At 38.0% G+C, this 22411-nt stretch overlaps 1 protein-coding gene across 11 annotated transcripts in view; it reads right to left on the reverse strand.

Annotated features, from left to right (window-relative positions):
* Window positions 1–22411, reverse strand: part of GOLGA4 (golgin A4) — a 114599-nt gene that overhangs the window by 74538 nt on the left and 17650 nt on the right. For 5 of the 11 annotated variants that reach the window (XM_067005684.1, XM_067005683.1, XM_067005681.1 and 2 more), the window contains exons 3-4: window positions 12475–12627; window positions 8467–8532 (exon numbers count right to left, since the gene is read on the reverse strand). The exons of 2 other annotated variants lie outside the window; for them this stretch is intronic. In XM_067005684.1, coding sequence (XP_066861785.1) covers window positions 8467–8532; window positions 12475–12627 — 219 coding nt within the window. The remainder of the gene's footprint in view (window positions 1–8466; window positions 8533–12474; window positions 12628–22411) is intronic. 4 more of the 11 variants (XM_059077226.2, XM_059077224.2, XM_067005687.1 and 1 more) reach the window with 2 other exon arrangements.

Below are 22411 nucleotides of genomic sequence, written 5' to 3' on the forward strand. Positions count from 1 at the left end.
TGAATTTGTATGCACGTTTACACAAACACCCTTAGAATCAGGTTGTTAAAGGACAAACACCAAAAGTTAACAGTGAGTGGGTCTGGGTGGTAAGATTTTAGGTGATTTTTATTTTCATTTTTCTATTTTCCTGTACTTTCCAATTTTTTTTTTCATAATGTGCAAGTTTTACCTTTATACTGGGGTGGGGTAGAGAAAGTCTTAAGGGAGAGGAGGGACCCTCATGCTCAAAAACTTGAAGAACCACTTTACCACTATTCCATTACCATCTATTTCTGACCCATGCAAAAAGTGCTTTTCAGCTCTTACAATCTCCTTGTAAATTGCCTTAGGACAAACAAGTGAGGTAAGTTTGAATAACACTAGAAACAGTTGTTATTTTAGGGTGAGCCTGGAGGTAATGAACAATTTCAAAGACATGTATCTGCAGAAGCTCATAAACTGAGTAACTGTCACATCTACTCTGCGTGGGAGTTTGAGTGTTGTGATTCAGCCTGTGGGCTGCTGAGTAAGGCTGCCTAAGTTTAAATCGCAGCTCCACCACAATGTTCACGACACCGACCAAGTTACTTAATAACCTCACTAGTCTTGTTTCCCCCTCTCTAAAATGGTGGTGATAAAAATAATAATGATGGGGCTTCCCTGGTGGCGCAGTGGTTGAGAATCTGCCTGCTGATGCAGGAGACACGGGTTCGTGCCCCGGTCCGGGAAGATCCCACATGCCGTGGAGCAACTAAGCCCGTGAGCCATGGCCGCTGAGCCTGCGCGTCCGGAGCCTGTGCTCCGCAACAGGAGAGGCCACAACAGTGAGAGGCCCGCATATCGCAAAAAAAAAAAAATAATAATAATAATAATAATAATAATAATAATGATGGTAATAATAATACCACCCACCTCATATGGATGCCACAAAGCACTGAATGAGTTAATATGTACATGCAAATTGCTTACAATGCAGCAAATACTCAATAAACATTAACAATTATCATTATTATTAAAGAAAGAGTAAAACAAAACAAAAGACAAACTTACAAATAAGAATGTTATATGCAAGCTTATGTGGCAGACTGATCTGGTTATAAGATGCAGTAGCGGGCTTCCCTGGTGGCGCAGTGGTTGAGAATCCGCCTGCCGATGCAGGGGACACGGGTTCGTGCCCCGGTCCGGGAGGATCCCACATGCCGCGGAGCGGCTGGGCCCGTGAGCCATGGCCGCTGAGCCTGCGCGTCCGGAGCCTGCGCTCCGCAACGGGAGAGGCCACAACAGTGAGGCCCGCATACCACAAAAAAAAAAAAAAAAAAAAAAAAAAAAAAAAAAAAAAAAAAAAAGATGCAGTAGCTAAGAGCACAGGCTCTGCAGCCAGGCTTCTTGGGCTCAAGCCTCCGGCAATATGACCTTGGGCAAGTTACATAGCCCCTCTGTGCCTCTGTTTCTTCATAAGTTAATTGGGGAAAACAACAGCACTCACCTCATAGGGCGCTTGTGAGGAGTACTACATTAATGCACATGAAGCACTTAGCATCATGACTGGCTTGAGCTAAACAATCAATACTATCTGTCACCTGATATCCGATCCTCCCTTCTTCCTTTCCACCAGATGCCAGTTTCATGCAGGGTGACAATACAGCCAGGTTAAAACATTCACCTTCTCAAATACAAATAAAAACCATAATGAGATACTACCACATATCCACCAGGATAGCTAAAATTAAAACTATGGAAAATTCCAAGTATTGGTGAGGATGTGGAACACTGCATTTCAGAAAACTACCAGTATTTACTAAAACTAAATACACACATACTCTCCAGACCAGCAATTTCACTACTAAGTATATACACAATAGAAATATATAAATATGTTCAACAAAAGATATATGCTAGAAAGTTTATAGCAGCACTGTTTAAAATAGCGCCAAACCTGAAACCACTGCTGATGCCTATCAATAACAGATGGGATAAGTCAACTGTGATCTGCTCACTAACAGAACACTAGACAGCAATGAGAATTAAAGATTTACAGCCACAAGCAAGAATATAGATGAATCTCACTAACACTAACAGAGTTATTAAGCAAAAGAAGCCAGACACAAAAGAATAACCACTTCTGATTCCATTTACATAAAGTCAGAAACAGGCAAAATTAATCTATAGAGTTAGAAGTCAGGATAGTGGTTACCCCTGGTGGGGGGGAGGTGAGAGCAGAGAGCAGAAGGGAGCACAAGGGCTTCTGGGGTGCTGGTAATTTCTGTTTCTTGATTTTGGGTGCTGGTTACAAAGTTGTGTTTGGTTTGTGAAAATTCAGTAAATTGTATAAGGAATACATGATACTTTTCTGTATACATTATTACATTGTGATATACTACATTTCAATTAAAGGATTTTTTTTTTTTTTTTTTTGCAGTACGCAGGCCTCTCCCGTTGTGGAGCACAGGCTCTGGACAGGCAGGCTCAGTGGCCATGGCTCACGGGCCCAGCCACTCCGCGGCATGTGGGATCCTCCCGGACCGGGGCACAAACCCGCGTCCCCTGCATCGGCAGGCGGACTCTCAACCACTGCGCCACCAGGAAAGCCCAGGATTTTTTAAAATTAGCTTTTCCCAGACTCTGTTTCAGCCAGGAGTGGGCCCTGTGCCTAAGTTCAGCCAATAATGTATACTATAAGTGGGAATCTAAAGGATGGAACCTTTGGGAGTTCCCTGGCGGTCCAGGGGTTAGGACTCCGTGCTTTTAGTACTGGGGCCCGAGTTCAATCCCTGGTCGGGTAACTAAGATCCCAGAAGCTGCGTGGTGTGGCCAAAAAAAAAAATGGATGGAAGCTTCTAGGAGAGATATTATTTTCCTGATAAAAAGGAATATGCCTTTTGTCCTGTCAACAATGGAGATACAATTCCTGGAGGCCAAACTTGTAACTGTGAGGGTGAAAGGTAGTGGGGAGGATGAGAAAGTAAAGGAGGGGTGGGGGGGACAAGAAGCCAAACGGAGAAGGGTCCTTAATGACTGACTGTCTCTAGCCCTTCTACTATGTGATAAACTAAAAACTATTGTCAGGTTTCTGGTACCAAAGACATGCACTGATTTATAACTCTTTTTTTTTTTTTTTTTTTTTTTTTTTTTGTGGTACGCGAGCCTCTCACTGTTGTGGCCTCTCCCATTGCGGAGCCCAGGCTCCGGACGCACAGGCTCAGCGGCCATGGCTCATGGGCCCAGCCGCTCCGCGGCATGTGGGATCTTCCCGGACCGGGGCACGAACCCGTGTCCCCTGCATCGGCAGGCGGATTCTCAACCACTGTGCCACCAGGGAAGCCCTATAACTCATTTTTTAAAAAGCTGATGGGGGGTTAGAGAAGGAGAAATGTATAAATGAAAATAAATGAACACAGAGTTACTTTTAGCTCCTTTCTGTCTCCCCCACTTTACCTTGTTTGCATTCCTCCTTTTTATTTCCCCAACAGTGTTGCTGTTCAGACGTTTACCCTCTACCAGCTGGATATCTGTAGCAGCCTTCTGTTCTCTTGCCTCAAATCTCTTACCTACCAATCTGCCCCTGCCACATGGTCACCAGGATTGTCTTCCTAAAACATAATTCAGATCATTTCATTCCAATTCCTAAACTGAACTCCCACTAAATACAAAGTTCAAAATCCTTAGCTTATACTCAAGGTTCCCACTTCCCAAGACCCATTTCTCTGTAAAACCACCCCTTCATGTAACAAAAACTTGAGTTACTTGTTAACTTCCTGTTCCATGAACAAATGCATCCTGTGTGCCTCTGTACTATCACCCAAACTTTCCCTGCGCATGGAAACTCAGACATCCTTCAAAAGTGAGGTCAAGTTTCTGTTCTTCCAGGAAACCTCAGATCTCACCCATCAGAAACAACCGTTCTTAATGGCCTAAGCACTTTACCAGGACCACTACTGGAGCACATACTGCATTCTGACTCACCATTAGTAATTTACTTGCTGATACAACAACTAACTGAATTGTTTATGCCTTAGAACAACAGAGACAATACAGCACAGTGGTTAAGACTCAGACTCTGACCAAAACTCCATGATTTGAATCCCAGCTTTACCATTTACTAGCTTTAGGGCCTCTTTGTTTCAATTTCCTCATCTATAAAACAACACTACTCTAGGTTGCTATGAGGATTAAATGAGTAAAAGCACTTAAAATAGTGCCTCATATGCAGGAAGCACTAAATACATCTTCCTACCATTATATCTGCCACACACACCCTCCTCACCCCAGACTTTATACTCTTTCAGAACAGAATTCATATTCTCTATCTCTGTAGTCTTGCCTCAGCGCTTTCCACAAAGTACGTACTTATTACACATTTGTTCAGCTGAACCTTAACCTGGCAATATGATAATGATGATCTAATGGGAGATCTTTAAATACTCAATGTTTGATCAAAATGATATGTATCACTTTTTATATATAGCATACCTTATTCTAGAAATCATCAAAAAGCATTAATACATAATCAATAACACTCAAGAGGAAAAAATGAAAACATACATCCACAAGATTTCTACAATAACATTCATGATAGTTTTATTCGTAATAGCAGAAAACTGGAAACAGCCCAGGTGTCCATCAATAGGTAAATAACTGCAGAATATTCATTCAAACGAATCCTACACAGCAATAGAAAGGCACAAACTACTGATAACCACAACATGGATGAAATTTCAAAAACATAATGCTGAGTGAAAGAAGTCTTCCATAAAAGAGCACATACTTATAAGGTCACTTATATCAAGTTCTAAAATAAGCAAAACTAATGTGTTGTATGGTGGAAAAAAATTACAACACGTTGCCTCTGAGAAGGAGGACCATAGGGAACTTTCTGGTGTGTTGATAATCTTCTATAACCTGTGCATGGGTTTGGCACATACATTTGTCAAATGTATGTGTCGATGTACAAATCAGTCAATGTACATTTGAGGTTTGTATATTTCATTTTATATAAAATTCACTTCAAAATAGAAATTACAAACACTGAACTCTAGATCATGATATACATACTAAAACATTAGTACTGTGGCCTGCGACTTAACTCTGAAAGGCATCAGAAAAATAAAATGGATTGAGGGACGAATAGAGGAATGAATATGTGGACAGACTTGTGATTAAAAAAAAAAAAGTACAGGACTTCCCTGGTGGTCCAGTGGTTAAGACTCTGCACTTCCACTGCAGGGGGCATGGGTTCAATCCCTGGTCAGGGAAGTTTCACAAGCCATGCAGTGCAGCCAAAAAAAAAAAAAAAAAAAAAAAGAGGGCTTCCCTGGTGGCGCAGTGGTTGAGAATCCGCCTGCCGATGCAGGAGACACGGGTTCGTGCCCTGGTCTGGGAAGATCCCACATGCCGCGGAGCGGCTGGGCCCGTGAGCCATGGCCGCTAGGCCTGTGCGTCCGGAGCCTGTGCTCTGCAACGGGAGAGGCCACAGCAGTGAGAGGCCCGCATACCGCAAAAAAAAAAAAAAAAAAAAAAAAAAAAAAAAAAAAAAAAAAAAAAAAAAAAAAAAAGAAAAGTAAGATATCAATGATAGAATCTAGGTGGTAGGTATATAGGTATACAAATGTTCACTTTATAAAGTTCTTTCAACTTTTCTGTATGATTGAAATTTCTCATAACTGTTGAAAATAAAATTAAAAGGAGTATTCAAAAAATGGCAACAGAAATTTCAAAATTTAATTACACTACTATAATTTCTCTTTTTAAAAAAATTCATAGAGTTCCCTGGTGGTCCAGTGGTAAAGAATCCGCCTCCCAATGCAGGAGACGCAGGTTCGATCCCTGGTCGGGGAAGTAAGATCCCACATGCCGCGGGGCAACTAAGCTCACATGCCACAACTACTGAGCTCACGTGCCTCAAGGAGACAGCCCATGTGCCGCAAACTACAGAGCCAATGCGCTCTGGAGCCGGCATGCCACAACTAGAGAGAGAGAAAACCCACATGCCACAACTAGAGAGAAGCCTGCATGCCACAACTAAGACCCTAAGCAGCCAAAAATTAAAATAAAGACATAAAAAAAAATTGACAGAGGTTGACTTGCTTTTAAAAAAAAAATCATAAATGATTCTCGAAGCCAGACTTTTTCCTATAGTTTAAAAAAATCATAGCATATGAGAATGGTCATTTAAATCCCTATGATTTGCTCTATTCAATTTAACAAAATTCTGTTGTTACTTTTTACTGTTTTTACTGAAGTATAGTTGACTTACAATGTTATGTTCATTTCAGGCATAAAACATAGTAATTCGATATTTTTATAGATTACACACCAAAGTTATTACAATATTACTGACTATATTCCCTGTACTGTACATTACATCCCTGTAACTTATTTATTTTATAGCTGGAAGTTTGTACCTCTCAATCCCCTTCACCTATATTACCATCCTCCCAACCCTCATCAGCTCCGGCAACCACTAGTTTATTCTCATTTTGTTTTAACAGCATACAAACTTAAATAAGGCAATACATGGCAAAAAATTATAGCGGGGTAGACTGATGTTTTTGTCTATCCATGATAATCCCACGATCAATAACTAGCCACTGGTCTTTGAGCAAATAATTTAAAGTTTCATGCCTGATAGCTCATCTATACAATAAGAGGGTAATACTAGATCCTAGATTCATCCTAAACTTCTAAAACACTAAAACTATGATCCAATAAAACTATTTCACAGCTTCTCAGATAAGGATGAATGCTCATACATACCTGTTTTGCAAAATATATTTTTCTCTATTACATGGTGGCATACACTAATTATTTTCAAATATCTGAGTTTTATAAGTCTGTTTGAGGTAAAATGTCAACTACCTGCATTCCTTTGGAAATAAATGAAGAATCATTTTGATTAGCTGAATCTTATGTACTGCATTAAACAATTATTTAAGAGTTAACCATTTAATAGAAATTTTTCTGAGACAGGTATACTGCACTTTTCTGCCTTCTTAAATAAGGACAGTGAGTAACCCTTTTTAATGACATCCCCACCACAATCATTACATTGTGTACCAAAATCTATTGGTTTACAGAGGATGTTCTACCCAGTAGTAAGGGGGTCACGGGCAGCTACACTTTATAAACTCTTGGGCTTGCTTTTCACCATCTCTTCTACCTTGGTGTCAACTCTGATTTCCTGCTGCCCAACCACAGTAAGCATTCTACCAACTTTGGGGATACCCACTGTTCCTAATTTGCTAACAACAACCAACAACCAACTTGTCAGAAATTTGTATAAAAGTAAACAGTCTCGGGCTTCCCTGGTGGCGCAGTGGTTGAGAGTCCGCCTGCCGATGCAGGGGACAAGGGTTCATGCCCCAGTCCAGGAGGATCCCACATACCGTGGAGCAGCTGGGCCCGTGAGCCATGGCCGCTGAGCCTGCGCGTCCGGAGCCTGTGCTCCGCAACGGGAGAGGCCACAGCGGTGAGAGGCCCACGTACCGCAAAAATAAAAAAAGTAAACAGTCTCTGAGTGAAGGTGTCTCCTTGTTATGAGAATTAAATGAGATCATGTACATAAAATGCCTAACAATGCCGGACACACAGTAAACTCAATAAACACAATTAACTTCCTGAATATCACCCATGTTCATTCTTCACCTTAATTAAACTTAAATCTCTCCTGAATTTGATCATAAAGCTGGTTATCTAATTAATTCTAATTAATATTCCTTCAAGATCACTGAATCTGTCCGGTACCATTTAAATTGGTGCCTCCCAATATTTTACCCCTACCTCAAGGCACTAATAGAAAATGATTTATTTGTAGAGGACTTAGGGGATGCTGCTCAAGGCCCAGGGATGTGGACTATGCCCAGAACCTGACTGGCCTCCCTGAAAAGAATGTTACATGAGCCCCACTCTCCAAATAACTTTTTATAATCAAAGATAAACTAAATTCTCTAGTAGTAAGATATTCTACATTAGAACAAACTTTAAAAGAAATCCCATTTTCTTCACATCTCCCTTCTAGAATACGTAACTCAACATGTCTTTCAATATGACTTACTCCATCATCTTTTACTATAAAATCAGTCTGTACGCGGGCCTCTCACTGTTGTGGCGTATCCCGTTGCAGAGCATAGGCTCCAGATGCGCAGGCTCAGCGGCCATGGCTCACGGGCCTAGCCACTCCGCGGCATGTGGGATCTTCCCGGACCGGCATCGGCAGGCAGACTCTCAACCTCTGCGCCACCAGGGAAGTCCCACTAGTTTTTTAAATGAGTAATAATGGAATCTTACATGACTGGTATATATATACATGTATTGCTTTCATTTTAAACTTTTTCCAAGAAACCATCAACAAACCTGGATTTACCATAGACATTGTGTCAATGTTCAGACATCATCACTGTTTCAATGTAAAGTCAAATGCTAATAATACTGATTGACTGACATCCTGAAATGACTTGCTCTTTCTTTTAAATAACATTAATAACGGACCTGAGGAGTTGTGGGTTCACTTCCATTAACACTGTCAGGAGATTGCATGGCTTGGATAGATGCATTCTAAGAAAAAGAAAGAAACATTGTAAAGAAAGGATCAGAAAACTAAAATTTTAAAACTGTTAAGAACAAAGAAAGGCCAAGTACCAAAACCTATTAGATACGTTTATCTGTTAAACAAAATTAGTAATTTTTCACTTATTAGAACTCTTCATGCAAGGCAAAACTAGTATGGTAAGTATTTTAGAAAATTCATTTTGCTATAATATCTGTAACTAAATAGCAAAGATTAGTATGCAGCCAAACTTATTTCAAGCTAACCCCATTACAATCTCCCCAGCTTTTTCCCTCAATATGAAGTTAACATCAGGGATTCAATTAGCAAAACTCATTCAAGTAGAAAACTATCCAGAAAAAGTAACGTTAATTGTTCCTTATAGTAAAATAATATTTAAAGTTATTTGGGCTAAGCTCTGAAAAATATCTTGGTAACAAGAAATGGAAAGGCCTCATTCATTTGAAGCCAGCATTCTAAATGAAATTATGACAATTTTCAGAAAAACTTATAATTAAAAATAATTTCTTCCACATATGAAAGCTTTTTGTTTTCTTTTGTTGGTATGACAAATGCTCCAAGTTACACAACATTCTACAGATTATATCACACCGGCGTGAGTTCCATAATGGATGATATTCTTCGAGATTCAAAATTCTACATTGCATTCATAATACACTTTAAGTGTCTACCTAAAATTAAAACTATAGAAGCAGCTCATGATAAAATAACTTCCATGTTTTAAACAAAAGCATTCAACCAAATACTAGCCACTATGTTTCAGTAACTTGAAAGTACATTTCCCCTACAACTCTAGGGCTAACCAAGTTAAGGGTCAAATATATGACTCTTCTTATTCTTAAATACAAATGGAGAAGGCACTCAGCTTTGCAAAAGTGTTCTCAAATTTTTGAACTCTCATTAGGTATTTGATACTAAGAAATAATTTTAGGTGTGATAAATGTATTGTGGTTATATATTTTTAGTCTTTATCTTTTAGAAATATATACCAAAATATTTAGATATCTGAAATTTGCTTCAAATAATCCCACAGGAATGGGCAGAGGGTATCTGCATGTGTGAGGAGGGTGGGAGTGGTGTGGTTAGGGAGGTATGTGGGGATGGTAATAAGATGGCCATGACTTATTAATTGTTGACACTGGATAATGGATACTGGGGAATGAGGAAGAAATCTTATGTGACTCATTACTATTTTCACTCTTGCAATACATTTGAACTTTTTCCTCATAAAAGTTTAAATACCTTCTCCCTCTGACATAAAAAGTTACCAAATTTTATCAGTCCAAGACACTTCCTTAAAGTTACATAGGGGAGAACGGTTGGGGGAACATAGGAATTAACTTTTATCTTCCTGCTCTGTGCCATTTCAAAGAATTAGAAGTCGTATATGTGGCATATTATTTGTGTAGCATCATAATTAATGCTTTCTAGCCCTAAAAATATCCTACACTACACACTATAAAATAAAAAACATACTTCAGAGAAATCAGCAAGTCTCTCTGCCACACAGTATACCGAAAAGTAAGTTACTGTTAAAATTATGGAGAAAGCAAATGAAAGGGCTCCATAAAATATTTAGGTTAGGAAGAAGAGTGGCAAGAGAGTCCATATTCTATTTTAGTTAAATTACTTGACACATGATTGTGATCCATACAAAAAAAGCTACTCTACAATTGTCTGAAATATCACCCTACCAAACAAACAGCATAACATTTAAAAACTTTTCATCTCTGCATCTATATTTCAATTTACTAGTTATACTATATATCTAAATAAATGCAAGACAGCTAAGGAAAGTATTGGCCTCTGTCACCATGTAAATCTAAGTTAGGAATCTCTAGAAACAAAATTAGAGATTTTATCACTACCTGTAATGCCTTCTCCATTTCTGCCCAGCAAATTCTTATTTGTCTTTCAACCTTCAAATGCCCCTTATTTTGTGAAGCTTCATATGGCTGGCCCGAGGGGCTAACACATTTCCTATGCCTGTATTTTCTTCTATGAAGACTTAATTCCTTTGCATTGTTACGTGTATTCTGACATCTTTGTCTCAATACTAAATTATAAAAGCTCGGAGGGCAGGAACGCTACCATTTTGCCTGACTGTAGTAGAGGCTCAGTAATTGCTTGTTAAATCTTTATACAGTTACTTCTTCCTTCAGTGTAAGGAGACTTCTGAAGGCCTCCCCCAAGAAAGAAGCCTAAAGAACTAGCTCAACACGTCACTACTCAGTCACCAACACTTTCTCCTGAAGGCAATTCTTAGATAACAGGAAAACATTCCTAAAGTTCATTTAACTTAAAAGCACACACAGGTTCCCTACCAGATTTGTCTTCAGTTATGGTGTTTTGTGTATGTATGTTTTGTTTGTTGGTTTTTTGTTTGTTTTTGTTTTTAATTTTCGGTCGCACTGCGTGGCTCACGTGAACTTAGTTCCCCAACCAGGGACTGAACCCTGTGCCCACAGCAGTGAAAGCACTGAGTCCTAACCACCGCCAGGGAATTCCCTTCAATTATGTTTTGTTCAATCTTTCAACAATTACTTCTGACTACGGAGCACTAAGGATACAGCAACTTTTAGAATTTGGGGTAAAAAGATGCATTTTTCAAAAAACTGAATTAAGGAAAAGTCAGCAGTTGGTGAAATAAAATAATGAATTAGATGCTCACTAAATTTTTTATTCTACTATAGGTTATGCTATGGTTTTATGTGAGGAGAAATACGTTTTTATCTGAACAAAACAAAATTTAAATAAGATTAATGTAGACTTTCAGCCTACTTAAATTATTTTAAATAGTTCTAAAGCCTCCATTCTAAAATTATTAGCATTTTTCACAGTAGGATAGACACTCAATACAAATCATTTTATGTTCTAACAGAAGTGGGCCTGTGAGAAGCTCTTTTTTGTTGTGGTTTTTTAAGGCTCTTTTACTACTACATGAAGTGTAATATCCTTTTATGTTTTTAAAATAAGTTGGTAAGTTATCTCTAACTGGGACTCCTGTCTCCCTCTCAAACCAGTACTGAAAACAGTGAGGTGTTACTTGTAGCCAGAACCAAGGAGAGACCACTATACCTGAGAGACAAGCTAAGGCATTATGAGAACTCTGAGCTGCTTCCTTTTCTAAAACCAAGTTTAGAATGTAATGTAAGATTGCTACTGGCCATATGCAGACCAAGTCTTTATTGGCTGCATGGATAAATACAGAAGTGTTCTAACTTCATTACTAGCCACTTAATAAATTAAACCAATTCTCACTGTTTAAAAAAACCTCAATCCCAGTTCAGTCGGTGTCCATTCTAACAACAAAAGCATCCTTACTAGGCAATCAAACATCTCTAAGTTTTAATTTGCTAAATTAAGAACTCAGATACTTTATGAAGAAAGTCTACTTTCCCCAAGTGAAATTATCAATATATACAAGATTCAAAATTGTATGAATTCAGTCAGTTGAAAAATAAAGAAGTAACTATTTCCTTTCAAATGTTTAATACACAGAAAACTGGTACTCTCCCAAAATAAGATGCAATTACTTGTTACAGTAGACTCCACCTGCCTACTCAATGTTGTTTAATTATGGATTTACATACAATGCACTTTTCTTTCCTAAAAATGTGAGTCACATCTCAAAATATTCTTGGCCTCCTACCAACAGAGATTCCTAGCAATGCATACCTCTTTAGGTTAATGAGCAAACATTCCCTAGGGAGAAAACTTAGAGTTTAGACCAAGTGAAAGTATTCTTCACTACATTAATGAAAACAGTGTTATTTTGTTGTTGTTAAAAAGCTAGCAAAAAACACACCAGCCATCAGAATTCAGCAATTTACTCTCTGATTTTTTAGAGGGAGGTTAGCAACAGGGCACTGAAGATGCTTTGAGAGATGGTAAGTGACAAGCAACGTGAGATTTGCTTCTAGAATTACCAAATTACTTTGCTTCCCCACAAAGGGAATGCAGAAAGCGGTGGAAGGACTCACCACACCGTCAGTCTGGGTTTTAGGCTGCTTGGAGGAATCCAAAGCAAAGATAGTATACTCAGAGAGAAAAGCAGGCTCTGCTATCATCCCGGCTAGGAGCTGTCTCATTCAGTGTAATGAGCAGAGGTATAAAAATAAAACAAAGGATGAAAGACAAATCATAAGGGCATGTTGCAAACTGTTCTCACCACAGAGCACACACAACGCTATAATGGCCTTGTGCTACCACCACTGCTGCCACCCATCACTCTACCCATAGAAATAGTAAGTTGCTGGGAAAGGTCAGGAAGGGAAATGAGGTGAGCTGTTTTGGATCTCAAAACTCAACTTTAAACAACTTGCTTACAAATGATATATATGCAACAGGCACCACAGCACACAGCACGTCTGGCAATTCAGTATGAGAGCCTATACCAGTAAGAACAATACCTGGTAAAGAACACAAAGCCTTAGTATAACAAATATTGAGCCACTCATTTTTATATATTCAAAAAGACAGCATGGAAATTTATGGGGAGTATAAACACATAAAACTTTAAATAATCATTTATTTCTACTTATATACAAATACAGTTTTCTCCAATACATACAGAAGAAACTTTTGAAACAAATTTATAATAAGTTTTAAGGATAAATTCTATTATACTAGGTCTTTTGATATATATTCTCTTCTGAGCTTCAATTTTCTTTCAGAAACTGTATACTATACACCAAAATACTAGCTATCATGAATTAGATGTATAAGAAATTATAATTAAAATGAACTTTTTCATGGTGGGGGTTACACAAACATACACATGTAATAAAACTGCATAAAACTACACACACACACACACACACACACACACACATATATAAAACAGGTGAAATCTGAATAAGCCCTGTGGATGTCACAGAGGTTACCAACATCAATTTCCTTGTTTTGATAGTGTACTATAGTTATATAAGATGTTACCTTTGGGAGAAACTGGATAAAGGGTACACAGAGCCTCCCTAAAAAGAAATTTTTTAACCTCCCATGAATCCGATTATTTCAAAATAAAAACTTTAAAAAACAAAAGTTTTGAAACATTAACTTAGCAGTTAATGTATGTTATTGTATAATATATAATGAAGAATTATATCATAAAATAAATGTCTGCAAAAGTTTAAAAACTTACACTTTTCATATCAGTGCTCTAGAGTTATGGATAATGACTAGAGCCTTCACTAACTCTTCATCTGGTCCTACATTAGAGGCCACCTTACAGATGAGACAAATTTTTTTTTAAGTCTTTTTTGGTTATGTTAATAACTGGTACTCTTTGGGTAGGATTCAAGAATTGATCTTACACTAAACCCTAAAATTTAGTGTCAGTAGTATACTAAAATACACTAGATGTCTGTTTGGCTCTAGGGTATCATATAAAGTTTCCACTCCTGCTAAAAATCTTATTCTCCCAGAAACTCAGAAAGGTCATCTTTTGAGTGGATGTTATCTTAAGTTAAATGCTATACAAATTCACTCTTCTTAGGCTTCCAAAGTTAATTTTTGAAATGATGTCACTCTTCATATCACATAAGGAAATAATTTAAAATTTCAGTTAAGAGTAGATTTGGGACTTCCCTCGTGGCACAGTGGTTAAGAATCCGCCTGTCAATGCAGGAGACACGGGTTCAAGCCCTGGTCCGGGAAGATCCCACATGCCATGGTGCAACTAAGCCTGTGCGCCACAACTACTGAGCCTGCACTCTAGAGCTTGCGAGTCACAACTACTGAGCCCAAGTGCTGCAAATACTGAAGCCCGCACACCTACAGCCTGTGCTCCACACGAGAGAAGCCACCACAATAAGGAGCCCGCACACCACAACAAGAGTAGCCCCTGCTCACTGCAACTAGAGAAAGCCTGCGCGCAGCAACGAAGACCCAACGCAGCCAAAAATAAAAATAAATAAATTTACTTTAAAAAAAAAAAAGGTAGATTTGGAATTTTAAGAGAAAAACACAAAGCTGTATAGAAACCAGTACAGAAACACATGCTGACCAAACATTTCAAAAGAAGGTGCTACCAAACAACGATTTACATTCTGTGCCATAGCCCAAGTAAAAAAGCAAAGTATGTCACAATTAGTTTCCACTGACAGCTATTTCAAAGCCTAAAGAGGCTTCCTCCCCACTTGTGGTCCTTGTCATTCGCTTCTTATGCCTATCAAAGTCTCCCAAGATTCAGTTCTCAAATATCCTCAATAAGTCTGTCTCAACTCTTTCAAACTTTGTTGAAATTCTAATTCAAATCTGCTAAGAATTTAATTCGCCTCTTCTGTGTGGTCCCATCAGCTGAACTAACACTGACTAAAGTTTTATGTATCTCAACATTCATGACGACTACCTAAAACTCCTATCAGATATGTGTTGAAAGCTTTCAATCTATCCTCCATGTCTCTTACTCTTAGATAATTATCTATCTCTATCTCTGTTTTTGGTGGGATTACTCAGTATTCTTTTCAAACTCCCTAATTTTCGCTTGAACTGGGACCAGTCTGAGTTTTATTCTGATTTACATTCTTATATCATTTTTTTCCCCAGGATTTCTAATTGGTTCTTTTTCATATCTACCTAGTCTATTTTTTGGCCTGTTTTTTCCCCACAATTCTCTGTTCCTTTTAAGAAAACTATTACTTCTATTTACTATTACTTCTATTTACTATTACTTACTATTTATCCTACTGAAAATACTTGTTTCAAAGTCTTATCCAGACTGCCCTTTTAATTATTCTAATTTCACCTGGAATAAATTGATATCCCAATTCCTATTTTTATTGGCTGTCTTCTTAGCATTTATTTTAGCATTTTCATTTACAGGCTTATTTTGAGGAAGGTATTTTCCTTCTCCTGCCTCCTGTGCTCATCCCTCCTTATCCAGTCAATCTGATTCCCTGGGCCCCAGTTTGGGTTTCCTGCTCTATCACAACACAGAGGTTATCACAGACTCAGTCACTAAGCTGATGCGAGGTTTGGTTCAGTTGTTGGTCACGAAGCCTCCCTAGAGACAGCAGCTTCTCACAATGGGCCACAGAGAGCTCTATGCATCAGCGGGGAAACGCTTTTTTCAACCTCCTTTCACCAATGCCATGAGCTCCACTTAGCCTCTGGCTTGCAGCACTAAATCAGACTCTGGCAGCACAGAACCCTCCCAGTCCTTCTCAACCAGAGTTCAAAGAGAAAATTAAGTCCTAATGCCAGCAGAAAGGCATCTACTACCTAGCATCCACTGTATTTAATGAATTAATATGTCTCCTATGTACTAATGTACCTCCTATTAGGAGAGGGACCCTAAAAAGTTTAGTATCTTTTAGTATCTCTGACTTGAAGAGAAGAGGTCCTGCTTCCATCTTCCCAGACACTGTTATATATAGCTGTTAGTAGCAACACTTACTATTTTGAGTCAAATTCACTTCCTTCTTATTTGCAATAATGTATACCTTAAGAAGTACACAATATACTCAGCAGAAGATACAAGAAAAAAACTGCCTATAGTAGCAGCAGGTGAGAAAATACACAGTACAGACTGAGGTTAAATCATTCTGACCAAATCTAAGGTCACAAATTAAGGCCCTATTTTGTCTATATGGATATTTCCACTGCTTATAAAGTTAAAGACATACAAAGCCATTAAACAAAAAAGATAGCAAAAAAGGACTGATGAGCACTGAAAAGACCAAGGCTATATAAAGATGGTAAAAAAACACATATCAGGCCAGAAAAGCAGGAAAGTAACAAAACAGATTCAAGTAATTTCTGCTAAGTCCCAGGGCATCTGGGACTTGAGAAAAATAAGTCATCAAAGATCAGCTTGCCACTCCAATCCTGAGAATGCTCACTACACTCATGAAGAAAGTGGAATCAAACACTGGTTCATATTTTGTTTAACAGAGTAAAATAAAAAGAGAGAAGATTCATATTATATTACTAATATCAGGAATAAAAGAGGAAAAATTACTACTGCATTTACAGAAATAAAAAGGATTATAAGGCAATGCTACGAACAACTGTATGCCAACAAACTGGACAACATGGATGACACAAATTCCTAGACAGACACATATGACCAAAAGATGCAGGGAGGAACAGAAAATATCAAAAGAACTATAAAAAATGAAGAGATTGGGGCTTCCCTGGTGGCGCAGTGGTTGAGAGTCCGCCTGCCAATGCAGGGCACACGGGTTCGTGCCCCGGTCCGGGAAGATCCCACATGCCGCGGAGCAGCTGGGCCCGTGAGCCATGGCCGCTGAGCCTGAGCGTCCGGAGCCTGTGCTCCGAAACGGGAGAGGCCACAACAGTGAGAGGCCCGCGTACCGCAAAAAAAAAAAAAAATGAGGAGATTGAATTAGTGATCAAAACACTTCTCACAAAGAAAAGCCCAGGATCAGATGGCTCATTGGTAAATTATACCAAACACTTAAAGAACTAATATTAATCTTCAAAGTTTTCCTACAAAATAAAAGAGGGAACACTTCCCAACGCATTTTATAAGGCCAAAATTTTCCTGACACCAAACCCAGACATCACACACACACACACCAAAGAAAACTGCAGACCAACATCTCTTATAAATATAGACACAAAAATCCTCAAAAAAAAAAAAAAACTAGCAAATCAAATCCAGCAATATAAAATTACACACCATGAACAAGTGGAATTTATCCTCTACAGGATGGTTTAATATCCAAAACCAATTAATATAACACATCATATCAACAGAGTAAAACAAAGCCACAATGTCAATCTCAAGATGCAAAGAAAGCATCTGACAAAATCCAACACTGCTTCATGCTAAAAACATCCAACAAACTAGGAACAGAAGGGGACTTCTTCAACATGAGAAAGGGAATCTATTAAACACCATGGCTAGCATCATACTTAATGACAAAAAGACTGAATGCCTTTTCCCTAAGATCAAGAATGAGAGACAAGCATGTCTGCTCTCACCATTTCTATTCAACTGGAGGTTCTAGCCAGGAAAATTAGGCAAGAAAATGTAATAAAAGGCAGCCAGATTAAAGGAAGATGTAAAACTACCTCTATTTGCAGATGACTTGATCTTGTACAAAGAAGAAACTAAGTAATCCATGAAAGAACGATTAGAACTACGAAATGAGTTCAGCAAGGTTACAGGATAACAAGATTAATTTATAAAAATCCAATTTTATTTCTGTAGAATAACAAGAAAACTGAAAATGAAATTCAGAAAACAATTCAACTTATATTAACATTAAAAAGAAAAAATATTTGGGAATAAATTTAACAAAAGTAGTACAAAACTTAAACTCTGAAAACGGTAAAATTTTGTTGAAAGAAATTAAAGAAGACCTAAATAAATGGAGGAGGAGAAGGAAAAGAAAGGAGCAGGAAGAGAAGATTGAAAGTTTCTAATTTATTAAACCCCTTCTCCTTACAAATAGAGTCAGAGAAAATGTTAATAAAATGAGTATCAGAGAACAACGGTATATTAAAAATGCACTCTGACCAGCAGAGTTGATTTAAGGAATGAACGACTGGATTAATATTAGGAAACCTATTAATATAATTCATGTCCTATCATTAGATCAAAAGAAAAAATATGAGAATTGAATAGATACCAAAGACAATCTAACAGGCATGGCTTTTACTTTGATTAACTGACAGAGGGTAAGTAGGTTATAATCTAACATCTAACAAAAAAAAAGCATATCCAGCTTTGAAAGTCAATCCATTTAGGGGCAAAATTAATTCCAAACTTAGGAAGAAACATTTATCACCCACTACTTTGAAGACACTTCTTAATAATTCCTAAAGAATGATGCCTTTAGAAGCCCTGAAACAAAGAATAAATTCCAAAAAAGCGAACAAAATTCAAAAAAAGAACTGCCAAAATCTGAGAGTATCAAGAATCCCTGTTAGGGGTCATCACACGGAACAGTGAAAATTGACTTGGAAATACAAAGACAACTACTAAGGTAAGAGGCAGCATTTTGCTTCTGAAAAATATCTCAGATTAAGAGAATAAGAAAGAAAAAGGGACAGGACACCTTTCTTGAAGCTTGGGAAAGCATCTACTCCAAAACAGCCTGACAGTTCATTGTTTCTTTCCCTACAATGTCACTCTTAAAACAAAATGCAGTGTCCATGCTGTTCAAGAGCTGGTGAGTACAGAAGAAGCCTTTTCTTTTCTGTATAATAACGATCTTTTGTATTTGTGATACACAAATTATGAGTATTTTCATACTTCTGAATTCACTTGCCCTTCACAAGAACCTTGTGAGAGTAGATATTCATTTCACTACAATTTAAAGTTGAGAGAGCTGAGGCTCTGAGAAGTTAAAGAAAGCTGCCTAAAGCCACACAGCAGGTAAGGGATGGAATCCTGTGATCCTTCTACTACTTCAGGCTCTCCCTCTGCATGTAGGGAAGCAAAAAAAGCATACAGTATATATGAACAGTCATCTACTAAACAGAACAGAATCCACTGATTAACTAGAATAGTTTATTTCTTTCTATGCATTTTTTAGCCAAAATACATATATGAAAATAAACTGATTTCTAAAGTTTAATTTTAAAATAATATGAAAAATTTGAACAGATGAGTTCCCAGGGAAAGAATGGACATGCCTACTTTGACCCCCAAGCTATGAGGAAGTGCCTCCACAAGACAGCAAACTAGAGAACAGGGTAGCAGGGAAAGTGAAAATATCATTCCTTCGAAAGTTCAGCAGGCAAAGATGGTGCAATAACACCCCTAGGGCCCCAATCCACATAATGGTCCATCTGTTTCCCTCCCCTCGTGAGAGGACCTACACAGGATAAGTGGAGCAGCCCTTCCCGTCTTCTGTGGCTGCCCCAGCAACAACTTAGTAAGCACCTACCACATGCACGGCACCACATGAGGAGAGTTACCTGCTGTAATACTGGTAATCCCCACAACACCACAAGGCAGGCATTATTATTGCCATCTTACACATGAGAAAACCTCACTCACTGAAAAGTTAACCTTCAAAGATCCTTCAGCCAGCAAATCCAGATGACTCCAAAAACCAACCCCTTCTCACTAGTCTATTCCAGGTCTTACTCCAAACAAATAAACATATTCTCATTTTCTTAGAAAAATCATTAGACTCAGCCATAAAAAGGAATGAAGTAGTGATACATGCTGCATGCAATATAGATGAACCTTGAAAACATGATGCTTGAAAACATGATGCTAAGTGAAAGAGGACAGATGCAAAAAGTCACATATTGTGTGATTTCATTTAAATGAAATATCTAAAGTAGGTAAATCCATACAGTAGGTAAGCAAATTAGTGGTGCCTGGGGCTGGGGAAAAGGGAGAACAGGAGTGACTGCTTAATGAGTAGGGGGTTTCCTTTTAGGATAATGAAAATATCATGGAACTAGACAAATATGATGGATGCTCAACATTGTGAACGTACTAAATACCACCTAATTGTTCACTTTAAAATGGTAATTTTTTTTTTTTTTTTTTGCGGTATGCGGGCCTCTCACTGTTGTGGCCTCTCCCGTTGAGGAGCACAGGCTCCTGACGCGCAGGCCTAGCGGCCATGGCTCACGGGCTTAGTTGCTCCGCGGCATGTGGGATCTTCCCGGACCGGGGCACGAACCCGTGTCTCCTGCATCGGCAGGCGGATTCTCAACCACTGTGCCACCAGGGAAGCCCGTAAATTTTATGTTATAGGAATTTTACCTCAGTTAAAAAAAAAAATCAGAGTGGAGCAGAGGGCAGGAGGACAGTTAGTGTCATTTGCCTAGTTAGCCTTTTACATGATGCCACACTACATATTGCTCAAAGGCACCCAGCTCTAGAGGCAAAAAAGATTCATCTTAAGCAACACAAAGGGGAAGGAAGCCCTATGATGAGGGTATTGAGGCTGTGCCTAGGATCCCCAGGAGAGAGTACCAGGTCAACTGGACAGATCAGCCATCTGTACAGGATGAAAGAGCGCCAGAGAGCCGCAGACCTCAGGGTCAGTGCACATCACCCTACTCTCCTTTGTCTTTAATGTCTACAATCATATAGATGATTTTTTACAGCCCTATAAGGAAGCCTGAGCCACTGCAATCAAAGACAGACTTATTTAGATTTACATATAATATTTACTAATATGGGAAAATAGACATTAGGATTTTCAGCAATAGCTGAAAAAAGGTAAAACATTTAATTGATGGAAATACCAACTTAATGAAACCATTCTACTTCCCAATCATTCTAGATTACATAGACTTTACTGTACCTACTGGAGAGATGGGACAAATATTTATAATTTGAATTAAACTTCCACATTTTGCTAAAAACAAACTTAAAACTAAAAGTGAGGATCCCATCACTGACAGAGTATCTTCCATCTTAGAGGTTTAACAAGATGAAAAACCTGGGGCAGGGGGTGGGGGGGTGCGGCATGGTGACTAACAATTTTTTTCTTTTTTTTGCAACAGGAAAAAAATTATATTTTCATTGACTTGTTTTGTAAATCTGGATTTTTACATTAGGTTAAGATGATACATCTGTATTTACCATTTACCTTAAGGTAGATTATGGTACAAGATGGATCTGTCTTAGACTTTATCCATCAAGCTTTTTTATTTTTTTTAACATCTTTATTGGAGTATAATTCCTTTACAATGGTGTGTCAGTTTCTGCTGTATAACAAGGTGAATCAGCTATACATATACATATATCCCCATATCTCCTCCCTCTTGCATCTCCCTCCCACCCTCATCCTACCCCTCTAGGTGGACACAAAGCACTGAGCTGATCTCCCTGTGCTATGCAGCTGCTTCCCACTAGCTATCTATTTTACATTTGGTAGTGTATATAAGTCCATGCCACTCTCTCACTTTGTCCCAGCTTACCCTTCCCCCTCCCCATGTCCTCAGGTCCATTCTCTATAACAAGATAATTTTATGTAATGTCCTTTAATCTGTAAGTTAATCATGAAATTTAAAAGTCCTTTATTTATTGTAAAATAAGTTGAACTAAAGTTTACATTTCACTTTGTGGTCAAAAATACCTTTTAGAGTTGTTAGAAAATGCTTAAAAAGCAAGGAGACAAAGTGATGATACTGCTTTGGCTTTCAATCAGGAACCATTTCTTAAACTACACCTATAAGCACAGGACCTTCAGTATTGAAATTTGGGAAGAAATAAAAACTAACCTTTAGCTTACTTAGCTTGCTGTAAAAGAATGCTCAAACCATCCCTTTCAGAAAGGATTATTTTGTAAAGATATATTCAATTTTAATGTTTTAAAGCATCCTAGATAAATCTTTTTTAAAAAAGCAATAGTAGCAATCAACAAGTTGTTTTCAAGGTTTCTACTATATTATATGTAAACCAATATACCATAATATCAACCAATATAGTAAGTGTAGGAATGATGCCATTAACACTGACTGCAAAAAGTGTTTTCACTACTCAGTACTGCAGCTTTCATTCCAACTGGTTACACATATAAACTAAGTTCAACAACATTAAACTTGAAATCATAAAGTTAAAGAATTGCAATATTGCAAATAATGCATAAGAAAATAAGATCTCAAAGAAAGTATGCATATACTTTATACTCTTATGTACTTTGTCAGATCATTTAAATACATAAACCAAGGACACAGTATATATGCCATTAACTTTGAATGCAAAAACTACTATGAAAATTTTAAGTTTATTTTGCTATCAACATCTATTAAATAAAGGTTTTTAAAAATTATGCTTTAAAATAACATCAAGGCAGTTTGGAAAAATCTTTCAAATTTTTAAATTTGCATACACCGTACGACTCAGCAATCCCACTCTTAGAAATCTATCCTAAAGAATAACAGCATTGTAACTTATGCATTATGTAAAATGCTCAG

The sequence above is a fragment of the Kogia breviceps genome, chromosome 10 (assembly GCF_026419965.1).
Source record: "Kogia breviceps isolate mKogBre1 chromosome 10, mKogBre1 haplotype 1, whole genome shotgun sequence".
NCBI lineage: Eukaryota > Metazoa > Chordata > Mammalia > Artiodactyla > Physeteridae > Kogia > Kogia breviceps.